Genomic DNA, 26,148 nt, shown 5'->3' with positions numbered 1-26,148 from the left:
GATTAGAGGGACGAGCAGTTGTGATTTGAGAGTGTCAGTGAAGTGAGGGATCCTGCTCTTATTGGGGCATTTTATAGTCTGTTCATTTCCTCCCTCTACCTTTGTTTCAGACAGGGCTTAATTGGCAGATGTTATACCTCAAGCCTACCTGAAAATTATGGGGGTTGTATTCAATGTAGCACTAAGGATTTCTCCTTGTGCAATAGAATGTTCTCCCCCTCTCCTCCTCCCATGCACCTCCTTAATCAATTCTGGACGTTCCTCAAACCCTCCGGAGCAGATCTGGGGATGGTGTGGGGGAACGAGATGGGAAGTTGCACTGTGTTTGCAGTCATCCTTGTGTGAGCACTTTTATTTAGTTGAATACCATCCATAGCCTTTAAACAGAGAACTCTTCCTTCAACAAATGGTTATTGCTTGTGATAACAAGTTGGGGAGGAAAAAGCACCCTGCTTGTGTTCACAGCCACCCTCCTCCTCCTCCTTCTACTACTACATTATTTTCTAGAGCTGACCCCTGCCTTCTTGTGCCATTTTTACCTCTTGTCCAGGTTCTGCACAAATCCATGTCACTCCTTCTCAATGCTCATGCATCAGATACCATTTTATCTCCACAATTAAGAAATTGTCTGCAGCAGCCGTGAATTTGCAACCCCAGACCTGCATTTCATCAATCCCCAAGCTATTGCAATCCACATTTGGAAAACATGGAAGATTATAGGACTCACTTCGTTCTCCTGAACTCCCAATCCTTCCCATAAGTGCTAATAAGTATCTAACAGAGATGGGGGTGTTGCAATCTTCTCAGAAGTTTATTGAAGAAAAATGGATAGCACTGTATTCATTGTACTTAAATAACAGTGTTAAACAAATACATTTAAGGGCCTGCATTTCACACTTAAGTGCTTGCCTTCATATTAGAGCAGATAGAAGATAGTTTTTCAAACAATTTCTACCCCCAATAGACCAATAGTTCATGTAGATACATTTATTAGCAGATATTTGTTTTTCCACAAAGTATGCAACATTATCAACTTCTGTACTGTTACTCAGATTTATTATTAAAATTAATTTTGAATTTAAAATCTCTTTAGCAAGAGGAAATTCCAGGAAGTTCATTATAATTTTAGAACAGCCTGTGCATTTATTATTTTTCCAAATAATTTGGAGAAAAAAGTATCATTCAGATCCTTTGAGGTCTTTCCAACAGAAACATGAGGTGAAAATGTTTTTAATAAATGAAAGTAAAATTCTCAACTTTGTGAGAGAATGCTAAGGTGATTTTTTAAAAAAAGGTTTTAACTTTGACTTTTTAATAAATATTTTATATTTTGTTAATATTTTCATTTACAAGTAAGCAGTATACAAATTCTGTTAAATAAGTAAATAAACTGAATTGCATTTTGTCCAGGAACTCTAGGAACAGTTCATCATGATAACCAGTATCAAATTATGACTATCACTTGTGAATTGTGAACTGACTATCATAAGTTAGTCACCAGAGCTAGTACTTGGCCTCTGGGCAGTCCCACAATTGGGTTCTATGCCAACTCAGAGCATCTTTGGAACTTTTTAGATTTTGAGTCAAGTAGCTGGTTTTCTTGTCTTTCTCATTAAGAAAATTCATTCATGCCTCTCCGTGCCTGTCCCAAGGGATGGGAGCTAGTTTTGATAACTGTACTGATAGCCTCTCTGTGAGTTTCTCTCTTGGGGCTCTTTCACTTGTTAGTGAAGGAGCCTTCATTTTTCCTATTTTCTTGCTTAATTTAGAAGTAGAGTGGGTATTTCCCACCACTTTTATTTTCTTTAGGTGATGGTACAAGAGGACTCTACTTTAGAAAAAGGTCAGTGGTTGTGGTGCTAAAGTGCCTACGGCTCTTGACGTGCATAGGCAAAGGCACAGTATGGAGTGTTGTGTTTAATTTCAGATTGTTATGAACAGGCTTGCCACAAAAATTCTCCTAGACTGTGAGCCTTGCTTTGCAAATAAACCTCAGTGGTCTTTTAAGATAAGACTTTGATGGCTGAGTGAATTGAACCACCTCTAGAGGTTTTGAGACCTTTTTTCCACTGCAAGCCACTGCAACCCAGATATCAGAACAGCTTCTGAGCATTTGGTCAGGCCATTCTACTGATCGGGATTGGGACTCGGTTTCTCAAGTGCATCAGTTCCTCAAACTTTGGAGAAACTAAGGAAAAAGATAAACCACAACATAGAAACTTACAACACTGCCTGCTGAACCCTCACCCAAGGATTTGACTTGCCCCAAACTATTATGACATTTGGAGCACCTGTTTTGACTCCCAGGCACCCCATCACTAGCTTTCAGTGTTGAATGTTCAGATCTTAGGGACAATTATCTGAGTAAGAAATTGAGGACATCCCTGGCCTGTCCTTCCTACTCACTAAGTCTGCATCATCCCTTAACCTCACCTCTCACCTTCCATACCTTTAGGAAACTTTCATAGAGCCCAAAATGTAAATACCTTAGTAGACCAATTGTTTTCAGTTGCTCAGTGAGGGTATTTAGCAGCCTCATGTAGAAATAACAAAAAAAGGATGGTAACATGTGGGGGGAAAGATTCTGGTGGTGCATGGGCAAAACTGAATAGAATGTGAAAAGATCCAAGGCATAGGTATAAAGTGGGTGAAAATGAATTTACTTAAATCAGAATTTAAACAGCCTTTAATAGTAAGATGAGGAAGAAAACTAGAAAATAGAAAATCACTTAGGCTAAAAGCCTGGTTACTTTGCCCATCAGGATGCTATGAAGACTTAACTGACAGAAATCCTTCTGTTTATCCCATTTCTTAATGGAGTCAGTCGCATATCTTCTCAGAGCGGAGAAGCAGGAAGTTTGTCTCATTATTACCAAATACGAACCCCACTCTCTAGACAAAAAGGGTCTTCCTCTGATTCACCTAAAGAGATTTTACCTGAATTTAGATTACTATATCATCTGGTAGCCCCCTAAGAGTCTCTCAAAGTGGCTGTCAAAACATCTACACAACGCAATCACATTCAAAAAGATATGACAGCATAACATGGTGCCGGGCAGCAATTTTTGCCCTCACTGCTACTCTTCCCTGTATGCTGGCTTCTTGTATTTAGGAAAGTTCAAGACATCTCTCTGTCAGAGTTCTCCATACCCATAAGAAAAGGCTGTAAACTCATATTTTGTTGTTATGTGCCTTCAAGTCAATTACAGCTTATGGCAACCCTGTGAGTCAGCTACCTCCTATAGCATCTGTCATGAACCACCCTGCTCAGATTTTGTAAGTTCAGAACTGTGGTTTCCTTTATGGAATCAATCCATCTCTTGTTTGGCCTTCCTCTTTTTCTACTCCCTTCTGCTTTTCCCAGCATTATTGTATTTTCTAGTGAATCATGTCTTCTCATGATGTGTTCAAAGCATGATAATCTCAGTTTCATCATTTTAGCTTCTAATGATAGTTCTGGTTTAGTTTGTTCTAACACCCAATTATTTGTCTTTTTTGCAGTCCATGGTATCTGCAAAGCTCTCCTCCAACACCACATTTCAAATGAGTTGATTTTTCTCTTACCACTTTTTTCACTGTCCAACTTTCACATCCATAGAGATCTGCAATACCATGGTCTGAATTATCCTGACTTTAGTGTTCAGTATTACATCTTTGCATTTGAGGACCTTTTCTAGTTCTCTCATAGCTGCCCTTCCCGGTTGTAGCCTTCTTCTGATTTCTTGACTATTGTCTCCATTTTGGTTAATGACTGTGCCAAGGTATTGATAATCCTTGACAAGTTCAATGTCCTCGTTGTCAACTTTAAAGTTACATAAATCTTCTGTTGTCATTACTTTAGTCTTCTTGATGTTCAGCTGTAGTCCTGCTTTTGTGCTTTCCTCTATAATTTTCATCAGCATTTGTTTCAAATCATTACTGGTTTCCGCTAGTAGTATGGTATCGTCTGCATATCTTAAATTAATTATTGATATTTCTCCATCCAGTTTTCACACCTCCTTCATCTTGGTCCAATCTCTCCATATGATATGTTCTGCATATAGATTAAACAGCTAGGGTGATAAAATACACCCATCTCACACCCTTTCCAATTGGGAACCATTTGGTTTCTCCATATTCTGTCCTTACACTAGTCTCTTGTCCAGAATACAGGTTGCGCATCAGGACAATCAGATGCTGTGGCACCCCCATTTCATTTAAAGCATTCCATAGTTTTTCATGATCTACACAGTCAAAGGCTTTGCTGTAATCTACAAAGCACAGGGTGATTTCCTTCTGAAATTCTTTGGTCCTTTCCATTATCCAACGTATGTTTGAGAAATGATCTCTGGTGCCTCTCCCCTGTCTAAATCCAGCTTGGACACCTGGTATTTCTCGCTCCATATATGGTAAGAGCCTTCATTGTAGAATCATGAGCGTTACTTTACTTGCATGGGAAATTAAGGCAATAGTTTGAATTACTGCATTCCCTGGGATCCCCTTTCTTTGGAATTGGGATCTATATTGAACTCTTCCAGTCTGTGGGCCATTGTTTAGTTTTCCATATTTGTTGACAATTTTTTGTCAAAATTTGGACACATTCAGTCTCAGTAGCTTGTAGCAACTCTATTGGTATGTCATCTGTTCCTGGTGATTTGTATCTTCCAAGTATTTTAAGAGCAGCTTTCACCTCGCATTCTAAAATTTCTGGTTCTTCATCATACAGTTCCTCCATGAATGAAGTCTATTGCTTCCATCTTCCTTTTATTTCATCTCAGCCAGTCAGTGTGTTCCCCTGTTGAGTATTTAACATCCCTACTCTTGGTTTAAATTTCCCTTTAATTTCTCTAATCTTTTGGAATAGGGCTCTTGTTCTCCCCTTTTTGTCCTCTTCTATTTCTATACAATAACCTTTTTAATAGTTCTCTTTGTCCCTACGTATTAGTTGGTGTATTGTTGCATTTAGGGTTCTTACCATGTTTCTATCTCCTTTTGCTTTTGCTTTCCTTCTCTCTTTAACCATTTTAAGAGTTTCTTCAGTCATCGATTGAGGTCTTCTTTTTAACAAGAGGTATTGTCTGTTTGCATTCTTCCCTGATTATGTCTCTGGCTTCATTCCATAGGTCTTCTGGTTCTCTGTCAAGTAAGTTTAATGCCTCAAATCTATTCCTTATTTTATCTTTATATTCTGGGATGTTACTTAAAATGTATTTTGGCATTATGATTGCTTTGTTCTTCTTTAGCTTTACTCTGAATTTCAATATTACTAGTTCATGATCTGTACCACAGTCTGCTCCTGGTCTTGTTTTTGCAGAGAGTATTGAACTTCTCCATCTTCTGCTGCCAATTATATAATTAATTTGATTGCTATATTGACCATTTGGTGATGTCCACGTGTACAGTCTTCGTTTCAGTTGCTCAAAAAATGTGTTTGCAAGTAACAAATTATTGGCTTCACAGAATTCAATAAGTCTTTCTCTTGTTTTATTTCTATGTCCTAAGCCCCATTTTCCCACAATTCCTAGTTCTTCTCTGTTTTCTACTTTTGCATTCCAGTCCCCCATGATTATCAACACATCTTGCGTGATCAATTTCTTTCTGTACTTCTGCATAAAATCTCTCCAATTTATCTTCTTCTGCATTTGCCATTGAAACGTAGACTTGGATGATGATTATGTTAATAGGTTTCCAATTTAATGTCATTGATATCACTCACTCAGACCTTGCATTATAACTCCTAATTGCTTTTGCTACATCACTTCTCACTATTAAAGCAACCCCGTTTCTTCTTAATTTATCTTTTCCTGCATATAATATTTTATAGTTCCCTTGATTGAAAATGTCCCATTCCTGTCCATTTTAATTCACTCACGCCAAGTATTGTAATGTTGATATGTTCCATTTCTTGCTTGACAATTTCTAAGTTTCCCTGGTTCATGCTTCTCACATTCCATGTTTCTATTGTGTGCGTCGTACAACTCCAGATTCTCCTTTCGCATCTGTGAACATCCACCTCTGGGCTTCCATTTGGCTTTGACCCAGCTGCGTCATTAGTCACAGTGCTACTCATATTTGTCCTTTGTTCTTCCCCAGTAGCTTGGTGAGTGCCTTCTGACCTGGGGGTCTCATCTTCCAGCACCATCTCATGTTGTATTTTGGATACTCTGTTCTATGGTAAGAGGTATTCAGAGGTGGTTTGCCATTGCCTTACTCTGAGTTTGGATGCATCTTAGTTTGGCATCTCAGCTTTGACCATTCCACCTTGGATGCCCCTGCTAGGAGTCTAGCCTCTTGGTCTAGGCTCCTGACAGCTTTCCTCTCAGCTTCTTCAACACCAAATATATCTGCAAAACTCATTCAATGACTACTTAGCATAAATGGTTTTTTAAGCCAATGAAGGTAAAAATAGTCAATTCTGGAGGGAGAGAAAGAACTTGCCAATCATCGAAATGAATAAGTTCTGAGACTTGTGGGAAAGCAGGAGATGTTGGGTTTTAGGGGGAAATTTATTTGTTTACCTAAGTTGACAATATCCAGCCAATTCCTACCACTATAGTACCTCTGATTTGATAATGAGTATACTAGAAGGTGATGTTGTAGCAGAAATTGGCTGGATATTAAGGTTTGTCCTACATATATTAGGGCATGTACCATGTCTCTGCACATGTGTAAAAGCTCATCAAGCATCGAAAATTTGACCAGATATATCTGGGGATATAAGCTGAAATAGGAGGTGGTATGTGCTGTATCTCAAGTCCAAGCAATGATTACCTGTATATAATTTTATTTAACTGAAGGTATTTTTGGGATGCTGATTTAATAATCACCAACTATAATCCTGGATGATGCACAGTCATAAGAAAAACATGCAGTGTCCTCCATCTTTGCATTAGCCTCCTGAGGTTCAGCAGCAAGATAACTATACCAGAGATAGCAGCTGGTAAGAAGATACCAAAAATTGAGGCATCTGTTGCACAGACAGTAAAGATATTGGCAGGACTGAAACAGGCATTGGTTGTAAGGGTGTCAGTACTAAAGTGCAGAAAAAGCTCTATAGGGCAAATGGCAATGTGGATCAGTGCAGAAGCTAGGTAGGATCAGCTGTAAATACTACTGGCTGAGTAGAGGTCTTTGGTTGAAGCAGGAGATATGAAGGCTATGCTGCCTAATAAGTGATCATATCATTTTGTTTATTCATGTATTTATTCAATTTATATCTCACCCTTTGCTTTCATAGAAACTCAGCCCAACAAACACACAGGCAATAAAATAATTAAAACATCTAAAACCAGTTGGTGGGAGAACCATGATTACTAGAAAGAATGGACCATATATTCCCCAACCAACTATATTCCAAAGGTCTCTTTGAGGAGAACTTAAATTGTTTCAAGGACTACAGACAACATCTATCCTTACTGTATCATTATATTTTATATCCTTTGTTCCAACAGCTTTCTTGGGTTCCCAGTATTGGGCTCTGCCATTATACTGATTCCTCCGGCAGCTAGTTCTTCAGTTCAGTTGCTGTAACATTGACAATACTTCTACATCATAACTACCACTTCAGTCTTCAGTTCTAATTCAGTCTTCACACCTTCTGTTCATCCTGTAACATTTACAGTTCTGCTTACTCAACCTGCAGCACTGTACAATTTCCACTTACAAAACTTTTCCAGCAGAATATTTTATGTATGCATTTGATCTATATCCCACGCCTTCTTCCAAAGGAGCCTGATGGTAAATGGGGTCCACAGATCAGTTACAAAGGATGTGGAATACCAAACGCTCTACCACTATAATATCACAGATGTGATATGTACTGAAGGAATATTAATCTGGCACTGCAAAAAGGTATATAGTGCAGATGCTCAGGATAGAGGCTTTAGGCTTCAATCCTGCTGCTGCTTCGAAATGTGTATGCTCAGCGAAGTTCATAGCAGGAGTTTTGTTAATGTTGTAATGATTCAGTTGACTCTATGCATTCATAAAATGTACAAATTAGCTATTACTGGCACAAAACAATATTGTTCGAAGGTTTTTTTAAAAAAATTGAAAGTGGTAATTGATGTAGTAATACAGATAAAATAATGGAACTTCAGATTTTAAATGTTGGTGTTTTGGTTGGTGAAATGAACTGTGAAGTTCTTGAAAATATTTGAAAAACAAAGTTATCTACACATAATAATTGTAACATCATTTGTACATATGGCTGCACAAAACAAAGAACTTACACTTTTACATAGTTCAGTTAGGAAGAGAATTGACTTGAACCATCTGGTACTGAAATCTATACTTTTTATTCCTTACTTGAGACAGCTGCACTTTGTAGTGTTGCCCAGTTGGTAGTGGTGGTGTTAATTACAGTGGACTAAATTGTATAGTAGAATATTGGTGCCAAAACCTATCCAACCTTCCCTGATGATGTCATAATAAGTGCCATGGCTAATCTCTTACTCCTTTGAATCTCCTCTGAAAACTGCCCTTATGCATTACTCTTGTGCAACTTTGTTACAGTCAGCCCAGCAATTTGGCGCTTGCTATTATTCTTGCTGCCCCCACTACCCTGATACAGAGTATATCACAAGAGCAGGACGGCAAGCTGTTCTCTTGTGCTTGAGCTGGTCCTTGGCTATTGTGTAGTATAGGACATAAATGAAAGAAACAAACAAAAATGTATGAATGGCTGAATTTGAAAACCGTGTGTAGATTGGCACTTAAAATTGTAATAGCATCATCATTTAAAATAGATACTTTGTATGTAACTATAGTAGTAATATATCAGATATTATATACTTTTTTAATATATCAGATATTATATACTTTTTTCTATGCAGCATATATCTCCAAGTGATGCTGGCTCACTTGTTTGCATGTGTGCCAATTGGTTTGGATTCTGTAGGACAACTTTTGTAAAGGACATTTTAACTATGATTGTTTTACTCACCTTCAAGGAACCCAGAAGATGACTTAGTCAGTGCTGAAGTTTATGATGTTTGTTTATATTATGTCAGTAAAGTTGTAGCTATTGCTATGGACCTCTTGAGCAACTGAGCCTTAAATGTTTGAGAAATGTTATAGACGCAGAAACCCCTAGATTCATAGACCAGACAATTGCATGAGGTAGTATTTAATGACTGGATGTCTGAGTAATGTGATCTGGTGTTCATGTCTTTACTCAGGTGGAGCCTGATAAATTGAAGACTCTAACAGAAGGTCTGGAAGCCTACAACCATGTCAGAAAGAGGAATAGAAAGTAAGTATTCATATTTACATATGCTTTAGCCTAGAGATAAATGGTACTTTCTCCAAAGACTGAAGTTGATTTGAAAGGAGAATTGCTGTTTGTGGTATGCTCACAGCTTCCATACACATGCACATACTCCAACTAGGAGTCAGATAACACAGGTCATTGTCATTTTCCCCATCTCCCCCTCCAGTCACTAGCCAAAATGAGCTGAAGTTCCTTCCTAATCCAAATATGGCAATTAGCCAGGCCCATCCATAGAGTTTGCCAGAGAACATGAAATTAACGTGCTCCCTGATGAGCTAACAAGCTGATTAGTGTATCCCATTAGTAATTACCACACTGAAAAGTAGACCATATCTTAAAAGCCACTATGCAGCTTGTAGACAGGGAAAATGATACACCTTAACAGATTAAAAAGCAGTGAGCAGGTGAGCAATTAAGTGAGTAACCTGCAGAGAGGGCACATCAGACAGAGGAGAAGCAATTATCACCCTTTTCAATTTAGCTAAGCACAAACACCTTGAAAATGTAACACCACACAAGCAGCAAGGCTAGGAAAAAAATAGGGTTGAGGCATTTATTTAAATACATTCAGTAACTAGACCAGAGCAACACTAAAATAGAATTTACACTGCACAAACATGCTATTTAACAATAATAACATTTAAAGTTAAGCAAGTTTTACTTTTGCACATTAGAACATCAATCCTGTGCATTACATAGGATACAAATGGAAGGAAAGCACTATATCTGCATAAATACAGAAGTGTACATTGCTACCTGTTATTTTAACATTAATGTATGCTACTGTTAATCTGCGGGTACTGTGATTTAGATGTGTTAACCTGAGTGTACAATAAGTCTTTTAGAAATAAAATTCACTGTTTGAATTTTGTTCCATCTTGTCTGTTAAATTTAAGACAATCGGCCTTCCCTACATGGTTGTGTCATTCACATACAACCACTACCAGATGGTGTGGCACCCTAGGGAAGCAATTCCATCCCACCCAGTTGTCAAGGAGGCCTTAGTCTGCATTCTGCTAATAGATAAGGCTATTGAGCTGGATCAGAGGGAGCTTGCTGTTGTGGGCCATGCTTTTAGGCCAGCCATATACACATCCCAACTGGCACCTTAACAAATGATGTAGTGCTTTTCTTTTAGGGAGAAATGAATTGTGCCTTGCTTTTCATGTGGATCTTGTTGCAGATTTCTATAGAACCATAAATTGGGAGTGCAGGCAAACAAGACTGGTAGGGGCACCTGTAACTGCTCAGGAAACTCTTCTCTCAGGGTAGTACACCCACAAAGGCTTTATGGTCTGAAGGGACCGATGTGCCTTGTGGCAAAAATAAAAAGACCATGGTTACATCTCCACAGCCAGCCAGGCACATTATGTTCTTTCTGAAGTTGTTTCACAAAAAAGTAGCAACTCATATTCCCTGCTGTCTTAATTTCATCACATGTTCCAGTTGTGTTTCAGCAAATCTGAAAACTTTCTCTGCTATAAAGGCAATCATGTCCTGAAGTCATTTTATAGAAACAAGTAGGCCTTCAGTTTGAGTATTCTAGAAAGAGGTACATTTTGCTCCTGTAACATCTAGTCATATAACCACTTCTCTCTGTTCCTTTGAAGAGTCCTTGACATTTCACTCCTTTGCTGTCTTTTAATTGTACAGACTACATGGATAAAAGTGCTGTATAAATGATGTGTAGCAGATGAAATGTTTTCAGACCAGTTTACTCCTTAAACGAAAAGCTGCATCAGTGTGTCACATGCTGGGAATGTGCTCCTGGTGGGGTTAGGGGATTAATGCTGAAGACAATTAAAAGCATAGCACCTTATAGTTGTTATTTCTCATTCTTGGAAGTTTATGGCATGAAAACTATGAAACAAAAATAAGGTGCTTGTATAGTCTTGACATTTGACAGCTCCTCATTAATGTGTAATTTTGAAAAAATAAGCTTATACAAAATTAAATGGCACTTAACCACTTTCAAATATTCTGATCAATATTCAGAATCTTCAGTTAGCTTAATTATTACATGATGCCTTGCAAAAGCAGCCCAGTTACCTGTTTCTTTAATTAACCAAGACTTCGCTACCTGAGAGCCAGTGTGGCGTAGTGGTTAGAGTGTTGGACTACGACTTGGGAGGCCAGGGTTCAAATCCCCACACAGCCATGAAGCTCACTGGGTGACCTTGGGCCAGTCACTGCCTCTCAGCCCTAGAGGAAGGCAATGGTAAACCCGCTCTGAATACCACTTACCATGAAAACCTTATTCATGGGGTCGCCATAAGTCAGAATCGACTTGAAGGCAGTCCATTTCCATTTTCAATTTGCTACCTGGATATAACTTATACAGGAAATTAAATGGAATCTGTGCATATGTCATCAGGTGTGTGTTTTGCCTCTGTTATTGCAGCCAAGGAAATCCACTAGGCTTTCTGCTGCTTGTGCATGCAGCAAAAAGAACTCATGTGTTTGTCATACCTGACAGTATAAGTGCAATTTCCAATATGGAAGCTGTATGCCCATACAAAATTCATCTTGTATAAGCAGCCCTAAAGGACTTAAACATCTATGGAACCCTAAGCTCCATGAAAGCTGTAGATATCATGGAATTTTCTGTAATTATACTGAAGGTAGAAGTCACTCTGTTAGCAGCCATCTTCATACTGAACTCTCCAGCGTGGAATAAATGCAGTGTTGTTTAGTTTGGGACTCAGGTAAAGCAAGTCATTGTTAAGTACCTCAGCAGCCTGGTGGTTCTTTGAAGCAGCCTAAATAGTTGAATCGTGCCTTTGTGAGAGGCAGTTTTTTGGCGCACACACTGATTGCACATAACTAAGTTAAAAAGAAAGATAAATTATCCTCTTGCTACCTGCTGCTTTGTCTCTCTCCCTCCACCATGACAACCAGAGCTTTCTTCAAACATCCACTTAAGCATTTTAGTAAAAATGTGGTGCTTTTGAGCAATGTATTCTTTGTTGTACACTCTGTTGTTTTAAAAGAAACACCTTTAAAAGGGGCAAACTAAAATACTGATTGGGCAGCAAAGTGAATTTGCAATTCATGTATCAAAAGTTCAGATCAATTTTCTACCTATGTGTTTAGTATATGTGTGTGGCTTTTTTATTTTTTTAAAGTTACATTTGTTTTTAGTTTTTATACTTTGTGAAGCATAGGTTGCAGTGGTGAGCTCAGTATTAAGTTGAAGCTGTGCTTTATTGTATGTGATGAAGGGTTTTCCATGGTTGAAAAGCTGAACAGAATGTTACTTCAGTTTACAATATATGTTTTTAAATGGTGTGTTCTTCTACAAAGAGTTATAGGCATTACTGTAACTTTTTCCTCTGTTTTTGTCTTAGAAGTGGAAAGCTAAATAATCATTTAGAAGCTGCTATACATGAGGCCATGAGTGAACTTGACAAAATGTCTGGGAATGTAAGTATCTACATTAAATTAAATTAACTTATTTTAACTTATTTTAAAGATTTGTTTTCTAATGAAATGCTCAGTATTATTCCATAGTTTTTGCTACCTACCCTTTGGAATTCCCTCTCTCCCCTTAAATATTGAACAGGCACCATCTCTGTTACCTTTTCAGTGCCTACTGAACGACGAGTCTTTTAACAGACTTTTAACAGTCTGCATCTGTGTTGGAATTGCTTTTTAAGATGTTTTAAAGCTTTTTTAAAAGAATGTTTTTAAAGATGTTTTGTTCTAATATATTTTAAAGTCTGTTTTATGAAGTTTTAGAGTGTGTTTAGTGTTTTCGTTTGCCGCCCTGGGTTCCTACTGGGAGGAAGGGTGGGATATAGATTTAATAAATAAATAATAAAACTGAAACTAATTCCTTAAATTCAAGGAGAGTTATAACTCCAACATGCTCTGAAAACTAACATAGATTATTTCCCAGGATATAGTCTGACAACATGAGGCCACCACCTTCATGAAGCTAAGCAGGTCTGAGTTTGGTCAGTGCTTAGATGGGAAACTTCCTGGCAACGTATTAAACCCCACCTTGAGTTCTAAGATGGAAGAAAGGTGGGATATAAATGTAAGAAAGCAAGCAAATAAATAGGACTTTTTAGGGCATCTCTAAGACAGGATCCCTGGGCATATAACACTCAGGGTCTCTTATAATGCAATCCTGTAAATGTCTATGCAGAAGTAACTTTCTTTGAGTTTAATAAGGCTTAATCCCAGGTAAATGGGCATATAATTGATAGCACACTTCCTCCTGGCTTGTGTACAAGCTGTTTGACTTCTCTTCCGCCACCAGGTGGTATTCTTTGTTCTTTTCCAGTTCCTGTAGTATTAACAAAACAGACTCTTAGTCCCTCCTTTGCTATAAAATACGTGTCAGCTATTTTTACACTGTCTCAAACTTTTGTGTTTGGGGAAAATAAGATTTGACATGAAACATTGGGGAGGTGGAGATCACAAATGTAAATCAACCTATGACTAATTCATAGTATATTCACTAATAGGCAAAAAACCTTGCGGTTTAAGAACGTACCTATAACCCACAGATATTTCTATCAAACTTTAAAAAGCAGGGAAATTGGGCAGCTATAGTGAATGCTCCAGGGGAGCAGGACACAGCAAGTGGATTGGACTGTGAAAGACCAACCCAAATGGTGTTTGCATTTTGACAACTTTGTCGGGCAGTCCAATATCTCAGAGAGGAGGTCAGGTGTCCTGCTCCCCTGGTGCATTCACTATAGCTGCCCAGTTTCCCTGCTTTTTAAAGTTTGATAGAAATATCTGTGGGCTATAGGTACGTTCTTAAACCGCAAGGTTTTTTGCCTATTAGTGAATTTCCCTGCTTTTTAATCCGGGAGGTAAGAAATTGGTCCTGTGCAAGTTTGCTGAGAATGGATAGATCATTTGCATGCTTATTGAGTTCAGTGGGATTTACTCCCCTGCAATCATGCTTAGGATAGGTGAAGCTAACCACAGGGGATGGGGAAGGGAGGAGGAGGAGGAGGGAGGGGTGGAAAGGCAGAGGGGAGGACTGGGATGGGAGCGGAGAGGACTGGGAGGGGAGAAGGACAGATGTGATCATTTGCATGTTTATTGAGTACAGTGGGATTTACTCCCGTGCAATCATGCTTAGGATAGGTAAAACTGACGGGGGGAGGGACGGAGGGCTGAAGTGGGCAGGGGAGGAGGCAGAAGGAAGAGAGGAGAGGAGGAAGGAAGGGGAAGGGGGGAAAGGCAGGTCTGATCATTTGCATGATTATTGAGTTCGATCGGATTTACTCCTATGCAGTCATGTTTAGGATAGGTAAAACTGACCATGGGGGAGGGGGAGAGGGAGGGAGAAGGGGAAGGAGCATATTGGAGGGGGGCAAAGGAAGGGGGAGGGCAGGTTTGCTCATTTGCATGCTTATAGCGTTCAATAGTATTTATTTCCGTGCAATCATGCTTAAGATAGGTAAAACTGACCATGGGGAGGAGGAAGGAGGGGGAGGGGGAGGTGGGGATTGGAAGGGAGGGAGGGAGGAACAAAAGGAGGAGGAGGGAAGGGGCAAGAGGGAGGGGATAGGAGGAAGGAGAAGGGACGGTGGGTTTGGTCATTTGCATACTTCTTGAGTTCATTGGGATTTATTTCTGTGCAATCATGTTTGAAAATGGAAATGGACTGCCTTCAAGTCGACTGTACTTTTGGCGACCCTTTGAATAGAGTTTTCATGGTAAATGGTAGTCAGATGTGGTTTTACCATTGCCTTCCTCCGAGGCTGAGAGGCAGTGACTGGCCCAAGGTCACCCAGTGAGCTTCATGGCTGTGTGGAGATTTGAACCCTGGTCTCCCAGGTTGTAGTCCAACACTGACCTGGGGAGGGGCAGGGAAGGGAGAAGATTGAGTGGGTGGGCACTAGGCAGAAGGGAAGCCCCTTACCTTTCCAAAAGGAAAGCATTGTGAACTGTATCATTGCTTTTCAGCGTTTCCCCCACCTTTTTATTCTACAGAAGGCATATGTAGCCTCCCACTAGGGTTGCCAGGTTCAGGACCTGAGACTGATCCTGTATCTTTAGGAGAAGAGAATGTCAGCCAAGTGCAGGTGTTCTTGCAACACTGTAATGGGAAAAACCACATGGTGGAATTCTCCCTTCCCCCTGCACAACTATTAAAGATACAGAAGACCTCTTGGAGGCTGGGCCTGGCAACCAAGAGGTCTTCTGTATCTTTAAAAGTTGTGCAGGTGGAGGGAGAATTCCACCTTGTGGTTTTTCCCATTACAATGTTGCAAGAGCACCTGCACTTGGCTGACTTTTTCTTCTTCTAAAGATACAGGATCAGTCTCAGGCCCTGAACCTGGCAACCCTACCTCATACCCAAATTTAAAACAAAGCTGTCCCTGGCCACATCCACACCAGGCCTCTGTTACACTTTGGACAATCATTATTTATTTATTTATTGTATTTATATCAGAGCTTGGAAAAGTTACTTTTTTGAACTACAACTCCCATCAGCCCAATCCAGTGGCCATGCTGGCTGGGGCTGATGGGAGTTGTAGTTCAAAAAAGTAACTTTTCCAAGCTCTGATTTATATACCACCCCATAGCCGAAGGTCTCTGGGCAGTTTACAATAACTAAAAACATTAAAAACAAATATACAAATTTAAAAACACATCTTTTGAAAACAATTTAAAACACAATTTAAAACAATTTATCATGGCTTCTGTCAAAGAATCCTGGGAAGTGTAGTAAGAGAAGGGTGCTGAGAGTTGCTAGGAGACGCCCTGTTCCTCTCACAGACCTTCAATCAGAGTGGCTGACTGTTAACCATTCTCTCAGGGCAATAGGAGTCTCCTCTCAGCACCCTTCACAAACTACACTTCCCAGCATTCTCTGAGGGAAGCCATGACTGTCTCAAATGAAATCAAGTCTGGTGTGGGTATGGCCCCCTGATTAGCCAAGCCCAGCAGCTGTGAGGCTTTTAGAACACTGACAGTTGGTCCTTACTGAGCATGCCCCGCGTTATCATTGGCTTCAAGCCAAAATTTCTTAAATTAATTAAAAAACAGCCAGGCATTTTTTTAACTGTTAAACTGCAGAAGATGAAGGTCAGAGTATGGGCAAGGTCAGTATTAGGATTACAGGTACTCTGTGAACATGGCTGATTTTTAATGAATTTCAACAGATTATGCGAACTCTTGAGAGAAAAAAGTCCAAAAGGGCTCTGGGGTTTTTTTCTCTCTTTTTATACTTTGAACTCTCAATTCTCTCTGACTGTTTTGTGTATCACCAATAAAATTGAGAGGGTTGTTAAGCAAGTGTTTCTGAGTTCAGGACTGTAAGTTTTGTAAGGTTTTATTTTGAAATGAGTTTATGGGAAGCATCAGAATGGCATGGAGGGTATTTTCAATTTAACATTGCAGAATGTGAAAAATCCACACTGGCTATAGTATACAGCCACTCTTGTGGCTGTATAATTCCATCTGTAAATCTGTTGTGCAATTGAATTAATGATTCACAATCCATATCCCCTTTTTTGACTACTCTTTCTCTTGTCTGCAGTCTTCCCTTGTTTCTCTTTTGCACTGGAATTCATATTGTGGTTTGTAAACAGAGATTAAACAATAGTTTCCTGGTTCAGATGTAACAAGAAGCTGTGTAATAAGAAGAACTGAATTCCAGAGAGAAAGAGACTAATTCTTGGGCTAATAATAAACCAGCCCAATCCTAAGAACCTTGATTTACAGAACAGGCTTTCTCACCCTTTTTTTCCATTTTCGGTCTCTCAAAAATTGCTGCCCACCAGGGGATCCAAAATGGTCCACAAGACTATTTCCCCCAAAATCACACCCACCTGCCAAACAACTAGTGTCACTTGTGAATGGGGCTTAATTCTGAGCTACTTAAATCCTCCTCAGTTTGGGGAGGGACTTCTCTCATGCACAGCAATGCCTGTAAAATGGTTTTGTTCTGTCTTCTGTGCCCCCCATGGCTGATGCAGAGGAGAGAAAAACGCTCTTTGCTAGCCATATGCTTGGTGTTCCCCAAAGCGCTGGGCAACACCCCTTCTACTGTGGTTCCTAAGTGCTTAGCAGCCAGCTGGCTGGTGGTAGATAAAGTTCAGGGCCCCAGAACCAAAATGTTTTCCCACTCCTGTCCTAGAATAACATGCAAGTGGAATCTAGCTGCAGCTGATGAATGGAATATGTGAAAATCTGGATGTCACCTGCTCAACCCTTGAATAGACCTGTTCTGCTGGTTCCAAGCCAATGAAAAATTGTAACATGCTAATTCTCATGTGCTATGAAAAGCTCCCTAAAACTGCTGCTGCTGCTGCTGTTATGTGCCTTCAAGTCAATTACGACTTATGGCAACCCTATGGATCAGCGACCTCCAGTAGCACCTGTCATGAACCATCCTGTTCAGAACTTGTAAGTTCAGGTCTGTGGCTTCTTTTATGGAATCAATCCATCTCGTTTGGCCTTCCTCTTTTTCTACTCCCTTCTGTTTTCCCCAGCATTTATGTCTTTTCTAGTGAATCATGTCTTCTCATTATGTGTCCAAAGTATGATAACCTCAATTTCATCATTTTAGCTTCTAGTGATTATTTGCCTTTTTCACAGTCCATGGTATGTGCAAAGCTCTCCTCCAACACCACATTTCAAATGAGTTGATTTTTCCCTTATCCACTTTTTTCACTGTCCAATTTTCACATCCATACATAGAGATCGGGAATACCATGGTCTAAATGATCTTGACTTTAGTGTTCAGTGATACATCTTTGCATTTGAGGACCTTTTCTAGTTATAACTGCTCTCACCAGTCCTAGCCGCCTTCTGATTTCTTGGCTATTGTCTCCATTTTGGTTAATGACTGTGCCAAGGTATTGATAACCCTTGACAAGTTCAGTGTCCTCATTGTCAACTTTAAAGTTACATAAATCTTCTGTTATTACTTTAGTCTTCTTGACTTTCAGCTGTAGTCCTGCTTTTGTCTTTTCCTCTTTAACTTTCATCAACATTTGTTTCAAATCATTACTAGTTTCTGCTAGTAGTATGGTATCATCTGCACATCTTAAATTATTGATATTTCTCCGTCCAGTTTTCACACCTCCTTCATCTTGGTACAATCCCACTTTCCATATGATGTGTTCTGCATATAGATTTAAAAAATAAAATAAAATAAATAAAACTGCTACTGCAGCATTATCAAATCAATCTATGCACCAGTTGTGTTAACTATTGGTCTTCATCAACAGATGAATATAACCAGCCTTTCCCAACCAGTGTGCCTCCAGATGTCGTTGGACCACAACTCCCATCAGCCTCAGCCAGCGCTGGCTGAGGCTGATGGGAGTTGTGGTCCAACGACATCTGGAGGCACACTGGTTGGGAAAGGCTGAATATAACAATTCAAATGAAACTATATATATATATAGCAGACCTAGGAATCCTCCTTTCACAAAGAGAAGTCAACTCGTTGACTTACGAACGCTCTACTGATAAGAGAACCTCATTCCTTTTATCTTGACTTCCATAAGCAAGAGTATATCCACATGTATCCATAAACAATTGCAAAAACAGTTTCACAACTGGGAAAATAAAATTGCATTCTTAAGTTTAATCAGACTGTATGTCTGCCCTTATTTTATGTAAAACAAAGAAAATTTAAAAGGGCAGTTGGGTTTTAGGAATGTAGGGAAATGCCTTATACCAACACAGGCATTGGTCCATCTAGCTTGGCATTGTTGACACCGATTGGCAACAGTTCTCCAGGGTTTTAGAGTGAGGCTTTCCCACCCCTGCTGGGCAATATCAGGGATTAAACCTGGGACCTTTTGAGTGCAAAGAATGTGCTCTATAACTGATCTTTGGACCTTCCCTTAGTTTTCATAGAGAACAATTATGGTACAGTAGTTGGGAGAATGTGAGCAATAAGTCACCACTAATGGCTTAAATAAAATAGAAATTAGGATATTATATTAAACATTATTTAAAATTGCATTGGTGCTCCCTTAGTAACTAGACTGCTTTTTAAAAAAACATGATAAATCTTGGAGTTATTGGGGTTTCTGATTGGAAGCTGTTTTACAGTGCAGTCCTGTGCATGACTACTTAGAGGTAGATCCCATTGAGTTGAGTGGGACTTACTCCCAGGTTAAATTATAGGATTTCAGTCTTAAAGCATGGAATGGCAAGGAGAGAGGGTAGAGTATTGTGTGCTTCACAACTGAAGTGATGTATGTTTACAGTCTAAAGGGGGAGATACACATATTTATTTGTTTGTTTGTTTGTTTATTTATTTATTTTTATTATTAATTAATTTTATATCCCACTCTTCCTCCCAGAAGGAGCCCAAGGCGGCAAACAAAACACTAAAAATACTCTAAAACAAATTAAAAATACACTTTAAAACATATTAAAACAAAACAGCTTTAAAACCATCTTAATCAATTCCAACACAGGTGCAGATTAGGATAAAATTTATTTAAAAGGTTTTTTGAAAGAGGAAGGTCTTCAGTAGGCACTGAAAAGATAACAGAGATGGTGCCAGTTTAATATTTAAGGGGAGGGAATTCCAAAGAGTAGGTGCCACTACACTAAAGGTCCACTTCCTATGTTGTGTGGAATGGACCTCCTGATAAGATGGCATCTGGAGTGATCGACTGGGTATATAAGGGGTACGATGGTCTTTCAGGTATCCTGGTCCCAAGCTGCATAGGGCTTTGTACACCAAAACCAGCACCTTGAACTTAGCCTGGTAGCTAATAGGTAGCCAGTGCAATTCATTCTGCAGCAGGGTGACATGTTGGTGATACCCTGCTCCAGTGAGCAGTCGCACCACAGCAGTATACACCAGCTGCAGCTTCCGGACCAACCTCAAGGGCAGGCCCATATAGAGTGCCTTAAAGTAATCCAGCTTGGAGGTTATCAGTGCATGGGCAACAGTTGTCAAGTTATCCCAGTCCAGAAACAGCCAAAGCTGGTAAAAGGCACTCCTAGCCACTGAGGTCACCTGGGCCTCTAATGACAAAGATGTGTTCAGAAATACCCCCAGATTATGAACCTGCTCTTTAAGAGGGAGTATGACCCCATCCAAAGCAGGCAACTGACCAATTATCTGAACTCAGGAACCACCAACCCACATCCGTGTTGCTAGGATTCAGGCTCAGTTTATTGGCCGTCATCCAGCCCACCATTGAATCCAGGCACTGGTCCAGGGTTTGCACAGCCTCTGCCAATTCAGATGTTACAGAGAAATAGAGCTGGGTATCATCAACGTACTGCTGACACCTCAGCCCAATTTCCCTAATGACCGTTCCCAAAGGCTTTATGTGGATGTTAAACAGTATTGGGGACAAGATGGTACCCTGCGGCACCCCACAGCACAACTGCTAAGGGGCTGAAAGACGATCACTCAATGCTATTCTCTGAAAATGACCCTGGTGGTAGAATCGGAACCACTGTAAAACAGTGCCTCCAATACCATCTCACTAAGTCAGCTCAGAAGGATACCATGATCAATAATATCAAAATCTGCTGAGAGATCAAGAATAACAGGGTCACATTACCCCTGTCTTTCTCCTTATAAAGATTAGAATGGGCCAAGATAATCCAAGAGTACTTGCAATTGCTGTGCCACAACCCTCTCGATCACCTTACCTAAAAAGGGGGTATTTGCGACCGGGCAGTAGTTGTCACAAACCAATGGGTCCAGGGTGGGCTTTTTCAGGAGTGGGCGGGTCTCCTCTTTCAGGGTGGCTGTGACAACTTCACCCTTCAAAGACAGGTTGACCACACCCTGGATCCACTCTGTCATATCCCCTCAGCAAGCTTTAATAAGCCAAGAAGACATGTTGCTGGTCCATCATCACAAGCACCTTGTCCACATCATCAGGCCGCATCACCTGAAACTGATGCCAAGAAGTTGCAGCAGTCATTGCACTGGACACCTCACTGGGGACTACAGTAGATGTGGATGAGGCATGAAGATTGCTGCGGAGGCGAGCAACTTTATCCTCAAAATGCCAACTAAAGGGGAATAGTGGTAATACGACTATTAAGAGTCTAAAAATTACCTAGCTACACCACTGCAGGCAAGGCATCATCATTCAGTTTCCCCACCTATAATATGGGGATAAGGACTTGAATGGAGTAGTGCCCTGATCAAGCACAAAAATGTGTCCACTTCCCGGGGGTGGTGGTGGTGCTGATTTCTGCCGACCCTCTGCCCTTGGCTGCAGTCCCCCCATGCCACATGAAATACTATTCTGGAGAGTCTCCTAGCCCTTAGGAGTGGTGAATTAGGAGGGAGGACATCAGGAATCACTGTCATGAACACAAATCTACACAGTTCATTTATAGGATCCAACCCAAAAATAGAGCCGTATGTGATTATTTATAAGACTTTCTAAGACAGTGTATATGAATTGCTTTGAACAAATAGGCAAAATGCTTTATAAATGCCAAGTATTTCATTATTATTGCCTTCCAGCATTTTCATTATTATTGTTGCCTTTGCTCTTTTTTTCAGGTGCACCAAATTCCACAGGGAGACAGACAGCTGAAGCCTCCAAAACCCAAGAGGAGGAAGATCTCTAGATAACATTGAATGTCTTTGTTACTGGTCCAGTACTTACAAAAACAAACATGCACATAAATATATATATATATATATATAAAATATCAGGATGGATAGAGTTCATCACCACAGGGTGCTAAACAAAACAGTGGTACAGTATTCTTATTGGTAAAGAGGGAGAAAATCCAGATCTTCAAAAGATTATGGTGTATCTATAAAACCCTTTTTTCTATAATACTAAAATTGTGATTATAAGAAATAGTCCAAATGTTTCTGCAAAATTTTCATTGTGTATATAGATAAAACAGAATTTCATGACGATATCTGAAATGTAAATAATGTACAATATTGTCATGTACAAGCGTACCTAATGCACACTTTATCTTTTATTGTACAAAAAAATAGTGTACAAAATTCTTTGGTTTCTATTGAGTACACATACAAGAGACTACCAGTGTAAAGTGATAAATAAAAATACAGCCTAAATGCTTTTATATAATAATGTAAAAGATGCTGTTTTTGTATTTAACAGCAGTGAAAAGGCATGATTATGTAATACCTTAATTATGACATAACACTTCTCGCCACTGAGTGTTCATTTATAGTGTCTGTTTGGAATGAACCTTGCCTGGAAGTACTGTACTCCATTTCAGGTCTCTGTAGGAGAGTGCAACCTTGCAGATTCCTAAAGGGATGTGGGATTGCAGGTCAAATTAAGAAGTCAAACACTGCAACTGCTAGTTGCATTTTTAAAAATTTGCCTGAGTTTTAAAGTAGAATACTGTAGATTTTTTATTAAAAATATTTAGATAGAATATTTTTAGTCAGCTATTGCTTTAACAGAGTTTCATAGCCACCTACTTTTAAAATCAAATTCATCTTACACTATAATTCATTTTGAAACCCTTCTGAACCTAAATTGGCTAGCCCAATTTGTTGAAACAGGGCCTAATTGCTTTTAATGTATGAAAGCAATAGCCCAGTTTTAAGAACCATTCTCACTGCTAACATTGCTAATTGTCAGACCTGACAGTACAGCAAAAGTATGTTCCTAAAACCAAGGAAGAGCTTTCAGTGACCAGTTATGCTTAACACTTACTGAGTTCAGTGGAACTGTATCAGCATAAGTAGTCACTGAATCACCTTACTGCCAATACGGATGCCCATGGTCCAGTATTAATAAACTAGAGCTGAAAGGTGGCATACAAAACTACTAGTAGCACTGGCCAGGATCCAAAGAAAAGCATAGCTAATTCTGTACACCCAAAGGGTCTGTGTTTCTTGAACATAAATCACCCTCCTATCATTATGGGTAATAAACCACTTTTGAACCTGAGTGGACTTAACAAAAACAGTTTCTGATATAGCATGGGGTCTCTTGTTAAAGGGTGGGGGGGTCAAAATCCTAATAGGCACACCCAAATCTTTGGGTGTACCTAAAAGTAGCTGTTTGGATCCCAGCCAGTGTTTTATCAGTATTATGTAACATATCAGATTTATTTTATTTAATAAGAATTATTTATACCATTAACAGATTCTTATATATAAATATATATATATATATATTAATGTGGCAGAAATGTTCAGGTTGAATCTATTAACCAGATTATTTATGTTATGTTAAGTTTGAAAGAAATGTGAAACAAGTATGTTAGAAAGGTGATCATACACTACAGACACACAAACCTAAAGCTGTGAGTCATTCTCAGAAATCCCGGTATCTTTAAAAGAAAGTGTAATGCAGTGTCATTTTCAGTGTTGGTGTTGCATATGGTGGCAATGGCCCCTTCCCCTCTTCCAGGCAGTCCAAAACATATTCTCAGTTCACCATGCCTGGGCCCAAGATGGAGTCCCTAGGACCACGTACTACCTCTTCATCTGGGAGCCACCATTGTGTTTCATTCCTTATAATGGCCTTGTTACCTCTTCTAGCAAAGACTGCTGGTAATCAGCAGCATCATTGGCTGATAACAGCACCAGTATACCAATAACCAAAATCTATTGCTTACACAAGGAGTATTCATTCCCTGCCCGGTTCTTCTTCTCAGGGCCCATGCTCCAGTTTCCATGTGATATGAGCACCACTAGCCTAAGAGGACAAGAGATCTGAGGGAACAACATTCCCATGGTCAGCTCTCCTGTGCCAATGCATATAGCACTACGACTGGGCTAAAGAACTTGCTCTTATCTCATGTGGAGAGCTCTTATCCCTTTTTCCACACCCCAACCCAATGGAATGCAATTAGCTACACTAAGCTACAGTGGCCTGGAGACAGAAACCCTTCCTTCTTCTGGGTAGGTTCATTTTGTCTTTTGTGTAATGGTAGGACAGCCTGCCATAATCCAACATGAAAATTCATGTGAAGTGATCCTTTGTGTAGTTTAATTAGCACTCTTTTATTTTTTGTCACAAGTTGATGTGTTTGTTATGTTTAAAGAGTTAATGTTGTCCATTTCCCGTACCAGCCTGCTTTCTGCTCTCGTCTAAACAGATGTTTCTATTCATGAATACTCATGAGTGTGTGTGTTTGGGTGGGTGGATGTGTGTTTATATTTAGTTTTTTTCCAAGTTTGTTTTTTTGTCCCTAAAACTGATTTGTATTGACCAACCCTTCTTTTGACATTTTAAACTAATTAAGTTTGTACTTCTCTCACCAATGTATACTTTACATTAGTAGACTATGTAAAGTATTTTTGTGCACTTGACTTCATTGGTTAATATTGGCATTGATGTGGGTGCTAGGAATAGTTTGTTTCAGTCCATATAGATTTTTTTCCTCTCTTAGAGTTTTTATGGTTTTATGTAAGCAGTTAATGTAAATATTGTGAGCATTACAGGTCATGCAGTGCTGTAACATTTTAAAAAAATGTTGCACCTACTTTACAATTAAAAAGCTGGTCACTCGTACTTGAATTTTGCCCATAGAGCCATTTCTTTCTCTTTGCATTAATGCATAAATTACTTTTTTTATTGAGGCCCAACCCTTCTTTCTATGCTTATTTTTTTGTTTAACAAATCTATATTTTTCTAACAGAAGATTTTAACATTTAATTTTTTTTGCCAACTTTCTAACTTATGATGAGATGCTCCTATATTTAGAGAGTGAGAAAATACCCTCATTTTGGAAAGTGGAATAATTGAATTCTGCAATTTGGCCCAATGACAGAAATCGCAAGTGAGACGCTAAAGTTGGGCCCCATAAGATTAATTAGCCTCTCATTAGATCGATTAGTGGATGTTTGTGTGGTGTTTTGAGGATATAAAGTGCTAACTATCCTCATGTGTCTATTTATTTATTTATTCTTGGTGGGTTGTGATAAAATTATATAAAAATCAAAGGAATTATTCTTCTTTCTATCATGGAGCTTTATGATCACCATATAATGATTTCTATTTATGAAAAGGGTTTAGTTCCTATAATCAATTATTTAGACTGAAAATTATTGCTGTCAGTAGTTCTGAAAACAATCCAAAGGGGGAAGGTAATACATGTCCCATATCAGTTATGGCCACAGCCTAAGTTTGGAGTTTTGTTTTATAGTTTTATATTTAAACTTACCAATGCCATTGTGCAAACAACTTGCTAATAATGCAATATTACTGTGGATTCCCTGAATATTAATGGTATAAAGTATCATGGTGGACTGAATTACCTTTTATTAGCTACAGTTTGTATTTTGCTACATAGGCTTTTTAATATGAATATTCCAGAAGAGCAGTACCATAATAATGCTTTTCTATTTTAAAAGAACCCCATTCTAGTCTTACTAAGAGTTAGGATTTTTTTAAAAAAACAATATCAGTTTTGTAAAATTTGATAAAATTGTCAATATTATGATTAAATCACACAAAAAAGCTCACTGTGATGTTCTCTTCCGGAAGGGGGCCATATTTGCACAACACCAGTCTGGGAGGGGGTACATGTCCCTGACTTAAATGGGGTGTGTGTTGAACTATTTAAAAACCATAAAATTAATGTTGAGTTAACTATATAAATCTCAGATAATTTGGTTATGATAGAAAATCTGGGACACAGTTTGCCTGTTGGGTCCAGATGTTAATAAAGATGGCAACTCATGAAATACTGTATCCAGCAGGTCCATTTAGAAATAAGATTGCATGATGGTTGTATATTCTGCACAGGTCATCTGTAGTTAAATCATAGAATTCTCAATTAATTCACTTCCTGGCGTGGGACATGCATTTGTCTTGAAAATAAGCAGGTATCTCTGAAGTTTCTTGTTTTGTATATGCAGTCAATTTCCTCTTACACATTTTATGAAATTGTTAAAAACCTGACACTTTGCACAGATAATAATTAGTCTATGAAGTAGTGCAGGGAACATAATACTTACATTATCTTGATCA

The 26,148-nt window shown here is 39.1% G+C and overlaps 1 protein-coding gene across 6 annotated transcripts in view; it reads left to right on the top strand.

Annotated features, from left to right (window-relative positions):
- MBD5 (methyl-CpG binding domain protein 5) overlaps nt 1-25,498 on the top strand; it is a 185,803-nt gene extending 160,305 nt beyond the window's left edge. For all 6 annotated transcript variants that reach the window (XM_061608839.1, XM_061608835.1, XM_061608836.1 and 3 more), the window contains 3 exons: nt 9,159-9,232; nt 12,598-12,673; nt 21,732-25,498. In XM_061608839.1, coding sequence (XP_061464823.1) covers nt 9,159-9,232; nt 12,598-12,673; nt 21,732-21,803 — 222 coding nt within the window. In that variant the 3' untranslated portion in view covers nt 21,804-25,498. The remainder of the gene's footprint in view (nt 1-9,158; nt 9,233-12,597; nt 12,674-21,731) is intronic.
- Nucleotides 25,499-26,148: the final 650 nt, after the last annotated feature.

Source organism: Rhineura floridana, chromosome 2 (assembly GCF_030035675.1).
Source record: "Rhineura floridana isolate rRhiFlo1 chromosome 2, rRhiFlo1.hap2, whole genome shotgun sequence".
Taxonomy (NCBI): Eukaryota; Metazoa; Chordata; class Lepidosauria; order Squamata; family Rhineuridae; genus Rhineura; species Rhineura floridana.
This window is presented reverse-complemented; position numbering and strand designations above follow the sequence as displayed.